The sequence below is a fragment of the Homarus americanus genome, unplaced genomic scaffold (assembly GCF_018991925.1).
Source record: "Homarus americanus isolate GMGI-L3 unplaced genomic scaffold, GMGI_Hamer_2.0 scaffold48354, whole genome shotgun sequence".
Lineage (NCBI taxonomy): Eukaryota > Metazoa > Arthropoda > Malacostraca > Decapoda > Nephropidae > Homarus > Homarus americanus.
In genome coordinates, this window is record NW_024723833.1 from 5,806,765 (window position 1) to 5,826,828 (window position 20,064).

A 20,064-nucleotide genomic window follows, 5' to 3' on the forward strand; every position below is an offset into this window, starting at 1 on the left:
AGATAATACTTTATCACTTCTTTCTCTAGTAAGTGGTACAGGGAGGGCTGGAATAAAAAAGGAATATTAACCCTACCTTCAATTGTTCTCTGCAACAGCTGTGTTCTACCATGGTGTTTCCCTTCCACAACAGCATTGCATCATATAAATATTCTACAACAAGTCAAAGAGATCAGATGGCAATTTCTAATTGTTGTGATTCATTTTATGAATATAGATAACTCCCCATTCCAAGTCTAAATTTCCTGCACAAAGTACCATTCCACCATTTTTTTCTAATTCCTCCCTACAACACTATGGCAGATGTGCTATACCACGGGTTCTCAACCAGGGGGGAATTCCCCCCAGGGGGAGAATTCAGGTTTTCAGGGGGAACTGATACTAATATGGAAAAAATAAAGGATTTACAGTATTATATGCATATTATTTGGAAAGCACTTTTTGAGGCAGACAATTTTGGAAAGGAGGGGGGAATGACATTCTGACATATGGTGAAAGGGGTGCATGGGGCAAACAAGGTTGAGAACCACTGTGCTATACCTTGCATAGTCAGACATCACCCCATGGGTTGTTTGAGAAAAAATTTTCCACTGCTTATCATGGTTTCCCAGTAGCCAATCCCAATGTGATCCTCAAGTCTACTTAGCCTGAATGGATATGAACACCCAGCCCACATAACTTTTTTTATTACACTGTAAAATATGCAACAATGGTGACAACAGAAAGAGAGCACTACAGTATTAGTGTCCAGTTTAAAGTAGACTCTTGATTTGCATAGCAATGGAGGTCAAAGGCACAAATCCACATGACATCCAATAATGTAATTAATCCTATATAGAAGAAAAATCTAATTTTAAAGATAATAATAATAACACTTGCAAATTTAAAATGCATTATAATGATATTTACAACTTTTGGTGATGGAGAAACTGAAAACCACCAATGTCCAATAACATGATAACATTAAGAATCTTGGAATTCCCACAGTGGAGCATGTCACCACCCGATAAATAATGTGGCAACATCATAAAGTTTCTCTTCAAACAATTTACCAATGACTGAAGACAATAATAATAATAATATACTGTACAACATCCAAAAACACTGATGTATATGGATTCAAAATATACAGCTTCAGATACATATACAATGAATACATACAAAGAAATACTATACAAAGCTGACTTGGAGATAGAGCTCACTGCTCTCTATAATAACAATACACAATACTGAGTCATGTATTTACAAATGCAGGCACAAACAAACCCTTAAAAATACCAGTTAATATATAAACTGTCTTTTTGTCTTCATATCATTTATTATAAAGAACAGGAAAGGTACTTGGTAGAACAAATTATAACATAACATGGATAAAATAAAATTTTATGAATTTTATACCTATCAGAGAAGAAAAACAAAGATGATAAAATAGCACCTCACACACACACTTCAACGGAATGCAAAGCAGTATACGAGAAGATATTCCCTTGCAAAATTACTACTCCTGCTATTTTAGCCAAGAAAGTGTAATTTAATTTTCCTATCATATACATGATGTGCACAGGTGAATACTGCATTCTTCAAAACAAATCTACTGTATGTGCAACATATAGCAATAACAGTGATTACAATGTTGTCAAACTTTGAAGAAACCACCTGTCATTATTCTTACAAACAATTACACCAGACTGCAATTTATTCCATAGCTTGCACTGCCTAACACATAAACTAAGCAGCTTTTACAAACCAGAAATAATGGATGGTACAGTAATTAAAAATTTTCATACAAGTAAGTTTGTTAATGTTATGCTATTGAGTCTTGGTTAAAAAGAAGTGTTGAATACAGTGTAAAACCTAAACCTTTTATGGGTCAGTTTAAAGAAACCCCTTTGATTAGATTGAAAATCAGTGTAAGCTCTTGATCACTTTCTGGAGGAAAATATCTTTGGGAAATCAGCAAGAATTCCCTCAATAACACGATTGTGTAGCATGACGTCAGTCATGAGGTCATGAGATGATGTAACTCGTGGCCACAGAAGGCATGGTCCAAACACAATGGCCAAGTTGGAGATGCTCATTCGATTCTCACTCTCAAATTCACTTACTCTGTCAGTGGGGAAAAATTAGAAAAAACAGAAGAGGAATATTAGAAACGTCACTTTAAGCTTTGCACCGAGTTTGAAGTTGAAGAAAAAAGCAGGATACTCTGTTTAATCTAGTATATGACTGACATACAATTACTCCTTACTTAGGTTTTGAAATTTCAGTAATTTTTTCTGTACATCAATGCATGTAAAATTCTTACCCAATTATTTAAATGTTGCTGTAAGACTTAACATTTGAAGGTTTAATGATGGTAATTGGATGAAGTAACTACAGAATTGTTCTTAGTGGGTATCCTTACATGGATAAATCCTCAGGGAAAATAAGGTGCTTACTAGTGATAACACACAACGTTTAATAAAATAAATAAATAAATAAATAAAAACTCTATTCACAGTAGTCTCTACACTGTGTCCATGATTAGTAATACTCTGAACCAGACCCATTCTAATACAGTACAGTAAAGCCTCTGATAACAACAGTTCAACCAACAACTTTTCATATTTAAGACCCAAGTTAATTTAGGACCCAATTCAATTTACGTCCTTATTTCATTCGTATTTACGACCGAAATATAATAAAAATAAAATACAATTACATTTTCATGTATATAATAAATAAATCCTGATATGTATTATAAAAAAAAAATTACTGTAAAAAAAAGAAGAGCGCCTTGTGCAAAGAAGCTGCTTGGCTAATGAGTGGTAAATTGGTAATGCGCATCACCAGTAAACAACAGTCGGAGCTTGGCAGTCCCTTTGTTTTCATACATCTGAACAGGAAAAGGAGAAAAACTTTCTCAAGTTTCTTACAGCATTTTGGCATCCCTATTCAACATGAGCAAGAGAGGAAGTGATGGTAGTGTTGTTTCAAAAGCTAATAGAAAGTGTATAAGTATAGCCGAGAAACTAGATGTGTTAAAACGGAATGAAAAAGGTGAGAGGTCTGTGGATATTATATGAAGCAAGCAATGCACATATTTTCTGAAGTGGATCCATTAACAGAACAAAGCATTAAAATTTAAATACATGCAAATAACCTCTACATAAAGATGTATAATGAGAAAAGAAAGCAGCTATGCAAGGTTCTTTCGACATCTTTATTATTCGAAGGCCTAAACCATCAACTTCAGCTACACCATCAAATTCAGCATCATAAGCAGCTTCAACAACAACTTCAGGTTCAGTAGCAGTTTCAGCAACAGTTTTATGGAAAGCTACAGCTTCAGCCAGATGACTTCATCATCTGAGTAAAAACTCGTACAATATTCATTGGCTGTCCTTATGTTTCAGACTTTGCCACCATTGGTGAGTAGAATTTTTTTTTTTTAATTCGTAAATATTATTTAAAACATATATGAACAGTAAATAAGTGTTGCTTTCATATTCATATGTAGAGAAATGACGATATTTTTTCACAGTGCGCACTTAATGTTCATACGTTGGCGTTCCCAAACTTCTCGCTTTATTTCTTTACCATTAGTAGTTAACTACTTCTATTGTTCCATTTATTAACATTAAATAATATTACTTAAAACATACATACAGGTATTCAATTTCTTTAAATTAAGTTCAAAACAGCTACAACCAGGGTCTTATTTCCTTCAGAACCATCGTCACTCACAAAAACAATGCCGTCTTGTCTTCTCATGTGTGTTTTAATATTCTACGTGTTATTAATGAATTGCATTGTTCATTTCAAATATATAAACATTAATTCAATCAAATACATATTCAGTAATAAACAATAATAAATCTTTTGTACATATTCTTAAGATAAATGACTGTTTCCGTGAGTGCGCATGTATACATTAACGTTCCACTATCAGTCTAACTTTTCTTTAATATCAGTGGTTACTTCTACTGTACATTAAATAATATTAATTAAAACATATTTTTTACATTAATTTTACTACAACAACAACCAGGGTCTTATTTTCTTCAGTTTCAGGTGGATAACTGACATTATGGGTGTAAACACTGACAAGAATGCCGTCTCTTATTATTAATGAATTGTATTGTTCATTTCGCATATTCTTAAAAAGATAAATGACGCAGTATCCTTCATGCACGTATATGTTGGCTTCCCCTTTCCATCTTTTTTTTTTCTTTGCCATTAGTGGTTAGCTACTTCTATTGTTCCATTTATTAACATTAAATACCATTACTTAAAACACATATTATTTTTTTTTTACATTAATTTTACTACAGCTACAACCAGGGTCTTATTTTCTTCACTTTCTTGTGTAGAACTATCGTCCCCAACTCCCGGCTGTAAACACAAATGAAAACAGTGGCGTCCCATCTCCTCTTATGTGGCCATATTATAATTCATTTATATTGTATAAGGTGCATTCAGAAACATTATTTAAAGAATATAGTTTGCAATTTTCATTAATTGTATTGTTTTGGGGGGAAAAGAGGGTAAAAAGCCACACAAAAGATATGAAAAGGTCACACTCGGGAATGCATCTCATTATTATTGCTTTATTTGAATGGTAATTAATGATTCGTGATGCGATGATTCATCTTACACTGCAATATTGGAGGACACATTACCGTCGTTATTCGAGGCTTTACTGTACAGAGCAGTATAGTGAATTTTACAGAATAACAATAGTACTTCCCATTCCCTACCAGCCACTGAAATTTGCCTATGACCAATGCACAGTCAACAGTGTCTCCTTTGAGCCCTGCATTGTCCAGTACAATATCCTGTTATCATATACAGTAAACCCCCGCTTTACGCGGTTTCACTTTACGCGTTTCCACGTTTACGCGGTACCCTGCCGAAACCGGAATGCTCACTTTCCGCAGTGTGTGTATCCTTCTACGCGGAGAGCGGCGCGAGCAGGGTGCGCACAAGGTCGCCCAGTCATCAAAACAATACCTAGTTCTTCACCCGCCACCCACCACAGCCGGCCCAAGTCAGTGATAGTGATAATGATAGTAAGGATATGGACTTATATGGACTTTGAGGGGTTTGACAAAGAGGCCCTGCAAGCCTCTGTGGTGGATAGTGATACAATTGATACAAGTGATACAGGTGAGGGCCAATAATCTGCCCTCTGCCTCGGAACCAACCCCCCATCCCCGTGTGCCCAGCCATCTTTTCTACTAATGTAAGTGTTAAAAACCTAATATTATTGATATTTCTCTTAATTATTAATTGTGTGTGCATACCATCATAAAATTAAGAAGTTATTTTTACTACAACGTAGGTATTGTGTCTGAAAAAGTGGAGTTTGGGGGTCGGCCCGGTCTCTATTTCAATTAATCCCATATGTTATGTTGTTCACTTTACGCGTTTCTCACTTTACGCGGGCCGCCGTGGGTTCAATTGACCGCGTAAAGTGAGGGTTCACTGTACTTATGTCTATAAGCTATTTCACCATTACGTGACTAACTGTAACAAGTGTTTCATGGATTGCAAGGTTATGTTCCTGTAACTACTGTACTGTGATATTCCAGGACATATTAACTGCCTTAACAATTAATAATGCTTCAGTCCCAGCCTGGTTTATTTTTTCAGTATATCCATTCTGATCCTTACAAAAGCTTTCATAAAAATAACTGCATCAAGATTTGTAGGAATGAACCCGAGTAATTTAGAAAGATGTCTAATGGCTTCAAACAGACAACGTATTAACAGCCAACATGTGAGAGAAATAAAAGAATGAACACAGGAATTTCGCCTTAACCTTTAAAGGGTAAATATCAGTAAAGCTAAGACGAGATGAATAAAGTTAAAATTTTTCTTACTATATTTCAAAATAATTGATGATATCAAACAATAAAAACAAAGTTTCCCTCAAATAAATTTGTTCATTTAACCCAGTTACTATTACTAAAGATGACAAATCTCACCTCAGTAAATGTTGAAGAAGTAGCTTCAGCGTATCATAATTTTCTTGAGGCAGTTTGTTTACTGCTTTTGTCAATTTGTCTGCTTGTTGGTTCATTTTTCGATATTCTGTTGAGCATGCAAAGGGTTCATTAAAAAAGTCAAGACAGCAAATGACTTGCTGTTACCAAATTCAATATTATTATGTCTAATGAAGTAAACTCCATAGCCAATACAAACATTCCTTAATAACTGAAACTTTATAAAATCACAATATCATCATTTTATGGTAATTTTTGAGGGTTAGTCATGGTTACTTGATGGCAGCTCTCTTGTCAGATTCCTAATTCTAATATTTCTTACAACTTCCCTCCTTGTCATTCTTGGCCTACCACAGCCTCTCTTTTCCCTCTACATCTAGGCTCATGCACCTCTTGGCCCAATTGGTCTCATCTATTCTATCGCAGCTGCCCTCTCAGCTCTGAACAGGGCCTCCACTTCACCATTTCACCATTCTCATGTCAGCACACTCAAGTCTACTTATGTCATCCTCTTTAACTGCCCATGTCTCACTGCCATATAACATCACAATTCTCACACCAGTCACATAAACATTCTTCTTTTCATGTAAAGGGAAGGTACTCTTGCCATCAATAAAGGCAGCAGCTCCCTGAACTTCCTCCAACTACTTCTGACTCTTAGATCTGAGCAGGCTACAGGACCCCCACTGGCACTGATCATGTCACCCAGGTTACAGAACTTATTGACACAGTTCAAAGGCATACCCCAATGCTGAGTTTCTCCAGCTTTGCTGTGGGTACATGATTACCTGCACATACAGAACACTAAAAAATCAGCAACAACCTGCAGTCTACCATCTACTGCACTGCACTTCCTGTGTACCCATCTTCAACACTCATTATTTAGTTGCTGCCAATACCTTTTCGTTAGAGACAGCACATGGCCATTTTCCACTTTCCACCACAGGTCCCTCACCTACACTGCTAATCAATACTTTTGATTTTGCCGTATTCACTTTCAGGCCCTTCACCTCTATTTCATCCTTCCATTTCTTCAATTTCACCACTGCCTCTTCAATACTATCTGTTATCAACACTAAGTCATCAACATGCAACATCTCCCAGGGTACGCCAGTCCTCAAGTCCTGTGATATTGCCTCAAGCACCATGATGAACAGAAGGGGGCTCAAGACAGACCCCTGCTGAACCCTTCTTTCACAATATGTTTACGATATATTAAAAATGATTTTCTGTAACCACTACCTAAAAGTAGTGAGTATAGAGTACAGGTTCTGTACTTCCAAATTTTATTGTTCTTTAATTGTCCAGATCATCCCTAAAGCATTAATTTTAGATACTGCCACAGAAAAGAAAGACATTTTATCGCAAGGTTTGGGTAAACATGAACAATACATACCTTATATTCAAGCTTTGGTAGAAGCATGAAAGAAAACTATCACTCAGTAATATATTTTTAATTAATACTAATAATGTAAGTGAAAATATTGTTTCATGAAAAAGCAAAAGAAACAGTTTTTTAATCCCTATCATCCATTGAAAAGAATTTAATAGAATAACTATTCACTATTAGCCCACGGTGTTCTGCATGAAACATTACATAGTACTAGGCCATTGTAACCTGCTATAGAATATATGTGGATGACTGCAGCCCTTGATCATGAAACTTAATCTGGCTTTTTTTTATAATTTGGTGAACATCTTACAAAAACTGACTTAGTCCAAATATGAAGCAAGTGGTGAAACCTCAAGACAAAGCTAATGATAGGCATTGTGTTCAACAATAAGTCACTAACCAGAGCCAGTGGCTTGAATGAAGTCCTGGTAGTTGTCAAAGGGAATTAAAGGTTCCTTAAGCTCTCGAAAGAACAGCTTCAGGGCCCCAGACAGATTATGGATCTCCTTTTCTCGACTCAATATGGTGTAGTTTCTCTGAGCAACCTGAATATAAAGAACAGAGAGAATTATCATATACAATTATCATAACTAAACACAGGAGTTCCTATGTCTCAAAATAGAAAACACCTGGTCCAAAATTGGTAGCATTCAGGTACAAAGACTAAGCCACTTGAGAAATCACCCATGCTAGTGAAATGATGTGGATGAAAGCATATTTTCAAACCTGTTATTCTCACTTTACAACCTCAGACTTACCTATACAACTCATGCAGTATTATAGTACCAAGTCATGGTGTGAGAGAGCACAGTTAATCCCTTAGATATGGTAAGGACTTCTGACTAATTCAGGAAATACAGTAGTTGCAACTTTCCATCATAACCAATTTAACCGGTTACCCGAGAGGGCTCTCCAGGAACAAGAGTCACCAATTCATGTACTATAAGGCAATGAGCCATGATGTGTGCACTGTGCCTGACAACTGAGGGTTTAGATATGGCTGGCATATCAGGTACAGGTTGTACCTCTCTAGTCCGGCAACCTCGGGACCTGACCGATGCCGGACCATGGAAATTCACCCTTTTCCTAAATAGATAGTGACTTGTGCTTATGCTTGGAAGCACGAGCACCACTTTCTCTGCATCGTGGTCTCTTTGAAGACATATTGAAGGGTTAAATGTCGTATAGTAGCTTCTCAAATTTCGTGAGTTTTTAATTCAACATATTTTATTGGAACACAAAAAAAATTAAATAAAAATTTTGACGGCAGAAACTTGAATTTCGACGGGTTTGAACGGCCCGCCAACATGCAGACGATGTGCATAATCGTGTAAACAGCGTCATTTCTCTTATGTACAAAAGATTCATTATTGTTTATTACTGAATGTCTTTTTTATTGAATTAATGTTTGTGTGTGCAAAATGAGCAATACAATTCATTAATAATACGTAGAATATTAAAACACATGAGGAAATGACACAGCATTGTTTTCGTTGATTACAAAACCAGTGACTGACTGGTTCTACATATAAAACTGAACAAAATAAGACCTTGGTTGTAGCTGTAGTAAAATTAATATGGTTGTTTTAAGTAATGTTATTTAATGTTAATAAATGGAACAATAGAAGTAGCTAACGATAATGGTAAAGAAAAAAGAGAGATCGCGTATGTACTGTAAGTGCGCACACGTGAAAAGATATTGTCATTACTTTACATAAGAATATGAAAGCAACACTTATTTACTGTTCATATATATTTTAATTACTGTAATGTTTCTGAATTTGTTTTTATTGAATTAATGTTTGTGTGTGCAAAATTAACAATACAATTTATTAATAATACGTGGAATATTAAAACACGAGGAGACGAGACGGCTGCCGGCATTGTTTATGTTAAAGCTTACAAAACCAGTGACTGATTGGTTCTACATATAAAACTGAAGAAAATAAGACCCTGATTGTAGCTGTAGTAAAATTAATGTAAAAACATTAATATGGTTGTCTGAAGTACCTGTAATGTTATTTAATGTTAATAAATGGAACAATATAAGTAGCTAACCATTAATGGTAAAAAAAAACAGTGAGACTGCGCGTGTGTAAGTGAGCACATGTGAAAACATATCGTCATTACTTTAAGAATATGAAAGCAACACTTATTTACTGCTCATATATATTGAAGGGTTAAATGTTGTACTCTGTATAGACAAGCAGAGAGAGAGAGAGAGCAGCCGAACTGCCGGATGTAAACAAACCTTAATTTTCCGCGGCTTTGTTGTTTTTTTTAACGGGGATTAGCCCACTCGGGCATACGTCACTGACCCACATTGGGGCCTGAGGGGCAAAAATTTAATACTCCTGTAATAATAATAATGATTCAGATAAGTAAAAAATAAAAATAAAAAATAAAATAAAAAAACTGCCTATCTACCTATTGGACAAACTAAAATCGTTCCGGACCACAGAATGCCGGACTAGAGAGGTACAACCTGTATTAATTTGAGAACAACTGGGTCATGATTTTTAAATCTGAGAGGATCCTAAATTCCTTTAACTTCTGTGTGGGCAGGACATTGTCATATGAAAATGTATATTGATCCTGAGTAGTTTTTGCAAACTACTCTTATACTAAAACCTCTGTACCTGTGTTCTTATTTCTGAAATAATAAAAAAAAAATTATTTATAAGAGCATATTACTGTAATTGTGCTCTCATAAATTAACTTTTATTATTCTGGTATTGTACCAGCACAGAAGTTTAGTGAGTTGCAACCCTATCTTGCCAGCAGGCACTTGGAAGTCTTAAATGTAATGCCCAATTCCCACTTTGTTAAAGTGGTTGGTGACAGGAAGAGCATTAAACCATAAAACTTGCTTCAAATTTTTCTATTTGCGACCAGGCTACCATGCCATCAACTGGTCATGGCTAACCACACAAGCTTGGAAAATGACTATAAAACACTGATGATGATGATGATGATGAACTTACCTCAAATCTAATCTTCTGAATTTGGGCAGCATTGCCGGATATCCGATATAATCCATCGGTACGTAAATTTTCCTGGGTTTTCTCAATATGGTTGATACACTGAAGAACAAATATAGGAATTGCTGTTTTGTCTTGTACACGGAGTTCAGCTAATGTGCTGCCAAACACAGACTCTAGAAAAAAATTAATAAATCTGTAAAATATAAGATATTCCAAGTCAACGTCAGTGGCATAAAACACAATTAGGTCTTGGCCAACATCTGGATTAAGCACATACAGAAAACTAAAAACTATTACCATTCAATTAATTTATTAAACAATTAACTACAGTAAGTCGTCGCTTAACGTCGTGGTTCCGTTACTGAAAACCGCAACATTAATGGAAACGACGTTAACGGAATCAAGTTTCCCCATAAAAAATAGATAAAATACAGGAGTTACGTTCACCAGCCTCCCTTTGCCCCATTAAATACATTACATATACAGAAATTCAATGGCATTTCTATAGAAAATAGAATATATATATAAATAAACTAAATCATTTTGTATTGTACTCACTGATGGGCGGAGGTGGTGGAGCGAGTGTGTGTGCTGGTCTGGATAGTACACACAGTTGTGGAGGTTAGACCTAGCGCAGCAGCAATGTTCACCTCACGTTCACCTTTCTCAAAACGGTTTAAAACCTCCATTCTCATAGCAAGGCTAATGGTCTTATGTTGCTTCATCACAACACTAGCATCAGTAGCACTTGATGGGTGCTTGAAAGCCATTTTGAATGGTTAGAGTACAGTATTAAGAGCAAAAACACTTAAACATGCACGAACGCTGTGGAAGCCTAACAAAGACAGGCAACGCTTGGGGACACTGTGATGCTCCGCGAGTGAGAGCGAAGTGTGCCAAGATGAGAGAGGGTGATGCGCCGTACAAAGTAGTCCGTGACGACGTTATACTGAATCAGCAGGACGTTATCCGAATCATGGGTATCTAAAGCATAGCGACGTTATAATGAAACAATGTTATCGGGGGCAACGTTAAACGAGGACTTACTGTATAAACAAATTACTGTTACAATCAAAGCATAGTTTTTTTTTTTACGGGGATTAGCCCACCCAGGCACAGGTCACTGACCCACATCAGGGCCCGGGGGGCGAAAATTTAATAATAATAATAATTCAAAGTAAATAAAATTTATAATAAAAAGTAAAATAAAATATTAATGGTAATAATAATAATAACAACACTGTGATAATAATAAATACAAAGAAATGCAAGAATGAAAAAAAAATCAAATACAGTACAGGGGGTTTAGGTTCTCAAAATGGCCACGAATCACCATATCCCGAATAACATTTGAAGACCGGGGGAGGGGGGCATTTTTACTTGTGTACAAAGAAATGTATATTCCCTTTATGTGTTTGCCCTTAGGACAATTATTTCTTTTACTTGTATTGTGTGTGTATATATATATATATATATATGTATGTGTGTGTGTGTGGACACAAAAAACAAAATACATACAAATAAATAATAATGGGAAAATACTCAGGAAATGCCAAGATATGTCAAATTATCTGGAAAAATCTCGGCATATCTGACCACCTACCATGCCTCTGTCTCACCTACCATGCTTCTGTGTCACCTACCATGCCTCTGTGTCACCTACCATGCCTTTGTGTCACCTACCATGCCTCTCTCACCTACCATGCCTCTGTGTCACCTACCATGCCTCTGTCTCACCTACCATGCGTCTGTCTCACCTACCATGCGTCTGTCTCACCTACCATGCCTCTGTCTCACCTACCATGCGTCTGTCTCACCTACCATGCCTCTGTGTCACCTACCATGCCTTTGTGTCACCTACCATGCCTCTGTCTCACCTACCATGCCTCTGTCTCACCTACCATGCCTCTGTCTCACCTACCATGCATCTGTGTCACCTACTATGATGCTTTATTCTTTGCCTGATAAGTATTACTTTTTTACATTTAGTAATTACATGTACACATATATAGGTTGATAATTTTTATTGTTGTATTTTTATAGGAGGGGTGGGGGCAAGTGCCTCAATAAGTCGGAATTTGGTATCTCTCGGCAAGGCCAGAGCCCCATATGTGCTGAATTATCGAGAGTTTACTATATTTAAAATGGCACATTGATATAAATTCCTACATTCAATGGTAATATCTTTCATATTTGATTTGGTTAAACTGGTGATTAGGCAATTAAGTAATTTATTCACTTTACCATTTTTAAGTGCAACTCTCCATACATTTCACCATTCAATGTGGCCCACTTACATTCAAAGGTTGGGGACCAATGCTTGAGTGTATACCAAATTAAATTAACAAATACAATTTTCCAAGTACCTGCACACTATTTAGATTTTTTCCAGTTATACGTAAAAGAACTGTAAAGTTTAGTTATCAAGCCTAATATTCATAAGGTAATGTTATTCACTGATGAAATATTCTGGTTTTTCAATCAGGTGCAAGATATTAATAGAATTGCATTACACACATAGCACCAAGTCCAATTTTAACTAAAAGACAATGGGCAAAATCATGCAGTTCAAAGCAGTGTGGTTAAGAAAAACCTGGTTGAATTTGCCTTGCATGTGGATTCTCAAAGATTCATGCCAATAATTCTTCACTTAATGGAAATGAGAAAAAGAAAAACTCATAACCATACTTAAACCAAAGTGCAATTTAAACACTTTTGTAGGAGCAAATTGCGCATCCAAGTCCAAAAATGACCATGTGAATTTTTTGAGAATCCAGACTGTGTTCTACTATGAACAGTCTAACACTCTTATCAGCCAAGGGTTAGTAGAGTGGGGCATCTGAATTACAAGTTAAAACTTACCTTTGTATATACCCTTCTTCTCCAAGGTTTCTTTTAATGGCCTTCGCTTTATAAAATTGCGAAGTTTATCAGTGATGCCTTTACTGTCAGGGCTAAGGTGCTCAACACTTGCTTCACGCTTAACTGGAAAAGAGCAAAGCTTAATATCAGTTTATACACAATCAATATCTTATTTTCATAACAGGATACCCATATATCTCACAATATGAGGAGCAATCTGTTAAAAATCTTGTGACAACTTTTGATTATACAGGTATATTAATATTATTATTGACGGACCTTTTAGGCAATTGACAAAAAAGAGTTTTGTTCAACTTCCAAATCTCTCACAATTATCTGAAAATATATTAATTATCTGTAAACCCATCTTTCAAAATAACCAATAAAGTGAACTAGTGCAGCTTTACTATAGAAACTATTGTATCAAGTTCAATGATGCACAGTAACAAGAGACATCTCTTGCTGGAGTGTTGAGGTGGTATGGATGTTTGGATGGACTGGCTATTGTAAGAAAGACAAAAAATAGTAACCTGTAAAGTGGCAGGATAAACTCCTCTGTTTTTGCAATACTGTACTGTACTTATCTTAATATTTCCTCTATAATGTTTTCCATTATTCAAATGTCCTTTTCCTTTATACAGGGTGATGTACAGTACTGTAGTCTTTGTTAGCCAGTTTTTTAACTTTTCCTTCTAGCTACCTTCCTTATAATATCCACAATGATTCCATTCATTCTGATCACCTTACTTACAATCTATTTCACCTTCCCCCTCACTTGATTGTTTTCCTCTCTCACTTTAACGTTTTTTTTTCATCCCTCCACACCAAATAAAAGTGTGGGAATCATTGTACAGTATTACAGTTGTATTTGAGAACCATGGCAAACTGTTCTTATTTAGTTATTATTCTTCTTAATTTTTAACACCAATTTATGCAGTTTTAATTACCGTATATAACCAACAGTTAACCCCTGGGCTTCGGACTATGGTCGGCATCCACCCCTACGCGGGTATACAGTATTCAAGAACATTTAAAAAACAAATATAAAGTAATTCAAGCCTTACAAACATGCCATGCATGATATAAACAGGAAATAAATACATGTCCTTACCACAGGTTGGCAACACCGGGGCTAGAAAGAGTCAAGAATGTTCATGAAGTGGCTTGCATGTGACGCAATAGTACAAGGTAGACAACACAAATTTGTAGGCAGTATGAAGTACAGGACACTTGTTTTACTATGTTATCACTATTTACACTATTAACAATAATTATTACTGTTCCAGTAATTGATCGCGATGATAGACTTGTGCATGGGGTATAAACACACGGTGAAGTCAGTCAAGTCCAAGGGTAAGATTTCAACAACACAAAACCTGAGAAGCTACTGAGAAGAGACTGAAAGGCTTTCATGTGTGAGTGAGTGCAAGATAAATACCTACATGGCAACATAACCTAGCCAGGCCTGCCCTTTTTATTCAAATAGGCCAGCGAAAGATCAAAACGTCATATGAAGCGACCCGAAGCCCTGCAGATGCATGTCATGTGATGTGATCCGAAGCCTAGGGGTTAGGAAACCACTGCACAAAGGGGCTCTTATGCTTGGGACTCAAGCTATCACTTTGGGTATGGATCTATAATACTGGACACCTGATAAAAGAACACAAACAAAGATACTCACTCTTCTCAGATCCACGTTTCCCCTTCTTCTCCTCCTTCTCAGTCGTGGGAGCAGTATACTGCATTCCATCCTGAGATCAAGACCATAATCCTCAATAAATTGAATCAAACACTTCTGTGTATTACCTTCAAATACTTTTCATTGTAAATCATAATGGAACATAATGTAGTTAACAGTGAAAGTTGTTGTTTTAGTGTAGATTGAATATTAAATCAATCTAAAACATACCAACAATATCAATTCTTTACACTTTGTAATGCTGAAGTTCAGCCAAGGTTATGGATGGCTTTTGTTTAATTACAGCTTACTTTTATTTAACATTTCAACTATTGCCATCTTTGGACTCATTTTTCTTATTCCTATTTAACAATTGGACTTAAAGTACAGTACAGCAGTACAGTACTTACTTTCATATTTCATTTTATTGCTCAGAGTTTCCTGAGTGAAAATGCAAAAATATTTTTGCAAACATACAAAATGTAGTGGTACCTAACTGTATATTCAAACTCAGTACCTGTTTCATCCCACATTTATCTCTACACCACTATTGCTGTTGTTCATAATACATAATAAACGGTAATAGAGTACAGTACTTTTATTAAATGGTTGTTGTTAGTGGCCAATGTTGGAACTTGTATCTTACAACTGGCTGGCAAAATCTCAAGACCCACAATAAGGTTCCTCAAGAGTGTATGCCCTGGGAACTGACAGGGTGATGAACCTGATAACTCTAAGGATCACGAGCCAAAAATACCAGCAATATACTCTAGTAAACTTGATATACACAGACCTTTGTAACACTGATCAAACTTTCACAGTCCAAAAAGTGTAGCTCCTTTCAATACTCACCTTTAATGCTTCAGTATTGTGCAAATTTTTACCAGATTCTGGTTGTACTGTAAACACCTCTGCCTACATTCTTCACATATTGGATTCCAATTGGCATGGCTACACAGGTATACTGTATGTATAATTAACAGTGGTGAAAAGTTATATTGTTGTTCTCCATGTCTAACAACTTCCTCATTGTGTGTGCTTATGCACATGTTTGTGTGTGTGTGTGCGTGTGTGTGAAAAACGATGCACTTGATATATTGAGTACTGTACTTACATGTGCTAAAAGAACCTTAAACCATTCATCAGTAATAGATTTATCATCAAACTGGAGAAGCACCTCTGTCTCAAGCCCATTCCGTAACCCCAGTACTTGTTGTCTGCTGGTCTTCTTGTCTGTAGTGTGTTCCAAGTGACAAGTTGGGTAAAACTCAAATTCCTCGGCTTTCTGCAACACACAAAGAATATATTGTACAAGTACTGTATTGATTAAAGAAATGTCTAACACATTCACTATTACAAGTACAGTATATCATTACTGTATGCATACCTGTATTTACCTTCCTTTAAATACACAAATGACAAAATAAATATATACATGTGTGTGTATGTGTGTTTTAGTATCTGCATGCATTAGATTTGATGGGTAACTGTCCAGAAATTAGAGACATACAAATCAAGGAAGAGTAAGGAAAAGAATAAACAAAGATACCTGTACAGTAATACCCCAGTCATCCACAAGCCTGTGACTTGTGATAACAAACAGCATGCCCTTCAAATTTGCGGATTTTTAATTCTTGGACCTCGATTATTCGCGGATGACACCCTGGATGTACAGTCACCCACAAAATTCCTGTTTCCTCTCCTGCTGTTCACGAACCCCGAGATTCAGACTCGTGAACCCGAAGCAGTAGACATTGATACATTATTCTGTCCATAAATGCTTCATCTTCATGAGTCTGAATCTCGGGGTTCGTAGTTCAGGAGGAGAAGCGACAGGACTTTTGTGGGTGACTGTACCCAAGAATATCTAAGGGTAGTTTTAAAGTTGCTGGGATTTTCGAGGCCGGGACAGGGAGCCATTCATTCTAGAGACAGTAATTTCCTTTACCTGATTTGTATATATGTGTGTGTTTGTGTCTACACACAAACACACATATACAATACAGGTAAAAGAAACAATTGTCATAAGGACAAACACATAAAGGGAATACTGTATACATTTCTTTGCACACGAATACAAATGTTCCCCCCCCCCACCCCTCCCCCAGTCAGGAAATGTTATTTGTGGATTTGGCTATTCACAGCCATTTTGAGAATTTAACCCCAGAGAATTTGAAAGGCATGCTCTATAATGTACCTGTATATCCAGTAAATATTTTAATTTCATTACTTTTCCTTTACTCTAGTTTGAAAAAAATAAATAAAAAATCAATTAGTGCAGTTTTCAATAATCTTCAGCTTTAATATCAATAAATAAGACTCAAAGTAGTATTAAAACAGCACTGTATGCTACTCTTTACTTAAAGCATGAATAGCGCTACAATACAGAGCAAATGATTCCCAATAAAAAAATTGACTGTACTGTATTGTAGTTCTATACACACAACGGTGCTTCCTTAAACATATGTTTTCATGTAATTTCCTTCCTTGAAGCTTCATCACCTCTGACCAGCTGATTAAAATCACACACTCCATACATTTTATAACTTCTGTAATAAATGTGTTGAACAAAAATGTTCCCTTACTAAGACCTACAATATTCATCTGATACAGTATTCCCTAGTGCTTCACACACCTTAGCATCCTCCTTCAACAGCATAACTATTCTTAAAACAACTCAACATGATGGTTTTTGGTTATTTACACAAATAGTTTATTCCTAGATATTCAATAACTTTTCTCCACATCTTTCATCTTCTCTTTTGAATTCTTTCACCATGTTCTTTACTTTTCTTCTTGTCAATACAACTGGAGTTAATATACAATATTTATTTTATTTTATTACTACTGCCATCCTCTCATTCTAAAAAAACTTCATATCACTGACCTTATCTTCATCCTTTGTCTTGGAGAAATATAATAATCCGTTGTAACCTTTATCAAAATTTGCCATAAGGTAGCGGGCATAAGATTGTGTCCAGTTCTTCCGTACCTTCTTACCCTCTCGTAAGAGAAAAGTGCGATACAGGAATCCTTCCTTCACTGTATACTCTTGCTGTAAAAAAAAAATTATACTCATCCACTCGCAGTATAAGCACTGGGTAAAATACTCCCATTATATAAAACGCTTCAATTATGCTATGTCAATGTTTTCCAAATGATTGAGACAATGCAGCCTCTTGGTCAGAGCCCAAATATACCGGATGTTAATGGCCAAGTCTGCTAATTATACAAGACAAAAAGACATCCAATATTAGGAATACCAGGTATTGAGAAGGGTTATGGAACTACCAGCCAAAGTCTATAGAATGAAACCAAGGCCCTTACACCATGGCTATTGGCTCTAACAGAATACGTTGTTAGTTCAAAACTTTTCCATCAAAACCATAGCCCTTAAAAATAGGGTATTAGAAGCATCATCTGTTACTGAAAGTTGAAGGATGAAAAATCTTGCCATATTACTATGTCTTGCAACCATCAGTTACAGGCACAACACACCTTGGCATTATTCACAGGGAGGAAGGTCAAGAGGTGAGTAACTTCATCCAACCTCATTATAAAATGGAATTTCAGGATTACTTTATCATTTACAACTTAATGCCAGGATTGGTCAACTTATCTTGATGCCAGATCGATACATAACTGTATGTATAGAGAAAGAAGACGGGAAAATAAGCTCCATAAGTAGTACGTAAAACTCTGTCCCACACAGTGAGTATATCTCCTAAAGCACTAATAGAAGGCACTAACACAGGACTGGGACCCCTCAAAGTAAAGGACCAATGAAGATATGTTGTCCCTGAGGACAGGCAACAAAGGAAAACAGACCACCTGAGTGAAAAGAATGCCTCTGCCAAAACACAATAGAGACATAAGCTCTTTAAAATGCTCTATATTATAAACCAATGGTTCAAATGATGTTAGGTGCAGCAGATTTGTAACCCTAACCCAGAGTAAACTGCAATCAATAAAAAATATATAAAATAAATAAATAAAATAAAAATAAAAAAGTCCCCATTTTTCACTTAGCCAATAAATGGCTTATCAAATGAAGACACAAGAATTTGTCTTCAACTCAAATTAGCCCTCAGGGGAAGTCAAAAAATACAAACTACCATCCCTTTCCAGAACAAGAAGCTATGAATCCGTTACAATGATCATTTATAAGATCTTGAAATTAAATTAAGTCAACAAAGTTAAGATAAACTTGGAAATACAGTTCCCATCAGTGGAAACTTAATGAGGTTGCACTATGAAACAAGACAGGAGTCCAGTTTCCCAGAATAGATGACAAGTCAAAAAGGTAAAATCTCATTCCATTAATCAAATTCTATCTCAGCAAATTTGATAAGCATTATCCTCTATATGTTCACAAGAACTCAAAAAAATATAATTATGTAACTCACTTAAGCAAGGTCATATTACAAGAGACAAAAAGCAACTAAATAACATCCAACAAGTGCATTTATGGAAAAATCAGGGAATGTACCCCTATTGATCTCCTCAGGTGGAATCTCCTGGGCCAGCAGGCCTTGAAGCAACCCCACAGTGTATGAAGATGACACTATTAGTAAAGTTGTGTAGTTCATCGTTACCAGGTAAAGGACCTATGAGCCCAATTGCTTTTCATAAATTACACAGCCCAACAACAGCCAATTATCAGACCCTCTGCTAGGTTCCTATATGTTTTAACACAAAACACAGAAGTGCACACAATAATCTCTCTAAAATGAGTACAGTATTATGTGCAGGTTCGACTTTCCCCAAGGTAGGATACCCAGTGAATCACCAAACCAAGATCCCAAATGAATATTCCCTGAAATTCAACTCTGGACCACACAAGACCCTAGATTATACACCTACATCTATTAATGAATGGGCTATAGTATAAGCTGAGGTATGAGCCATGATATCAACGTTGTCCCTTGATATGTTTTTGGATTATGTGGTCCCACATGCCAACACACTGGTTAACCTTAAACTGGGCCATTAGGCAACTGTATACACCCTTGAAACAGATTAAAAGTATATTTAGCACTTAAGATGGTAGTTATAATCTAAATCTGTAAAGTGCACAAGCACTTAGCTCTCAACAAGAGGTGGAAATAAGTATGGGGCAACCACTTGCATCACCCATATGGTTGGTACTGAGGGAATTCA

The 20,064-nt window shown here is 36.1% G+C and overlaps 1 protein-coding gene across 7 annotated transcripts in view; it reads right to left on the reverse strand.

Moving 5' to 3' along the window:
• The window catches only part of LOC121863788, an 87,634-nt gene that overhangs the window by 23,652 nt on the left and 43,918 nt on the right, over window positions 1-20,064 (reverse strand). For 5 of the 7 annotated variants that reach the window (XM_042362599.1, XM_042362598.1, XM_042362595.1 and 2 more), the window contains 8 exons: window positions 17,792-17,959; window positions 16,019-16,189; window positions 14,908-14,977; window positions 13,227-13,349; window positions 10,365-10,537; window positions 7,781-7,925; window positions 5,970-6,075; window positions 672-2,106 (listed from right to left, as the gene is read on the reverse strand). In XM_042362599.1, coding sequence (XP_042218533.1) covers window positions 1,923-2,106; window positions 5,970-6,075; window positions 7,781-7,925; window positions 10,365-10,537; window positions 13,227-13,349; window positions 14,908-14,977; window positions 16,019-16,189; window positions 17,792-17,959 — 1,140 coding nt within the window. In that variant the 3' untranslated portion in view covers window positions 672-1,922. Of the gene's footprint in view, window positions 1-671; window positions 2,107-5,969; window positions 6,076-7,383; window positions 7,396-7,780; window positions 7,926-10,364; window positions 10,538-13,226; window positions 13,350-14,907; window positions 14,978-16,018; window positions 16,190-17,791; window positions 17,960-20,064 lie in introns of those variants that run through there. The other 2 variants (XM_042362597.1, XM_042362594.1) reach the window with 2 other exon arrangements.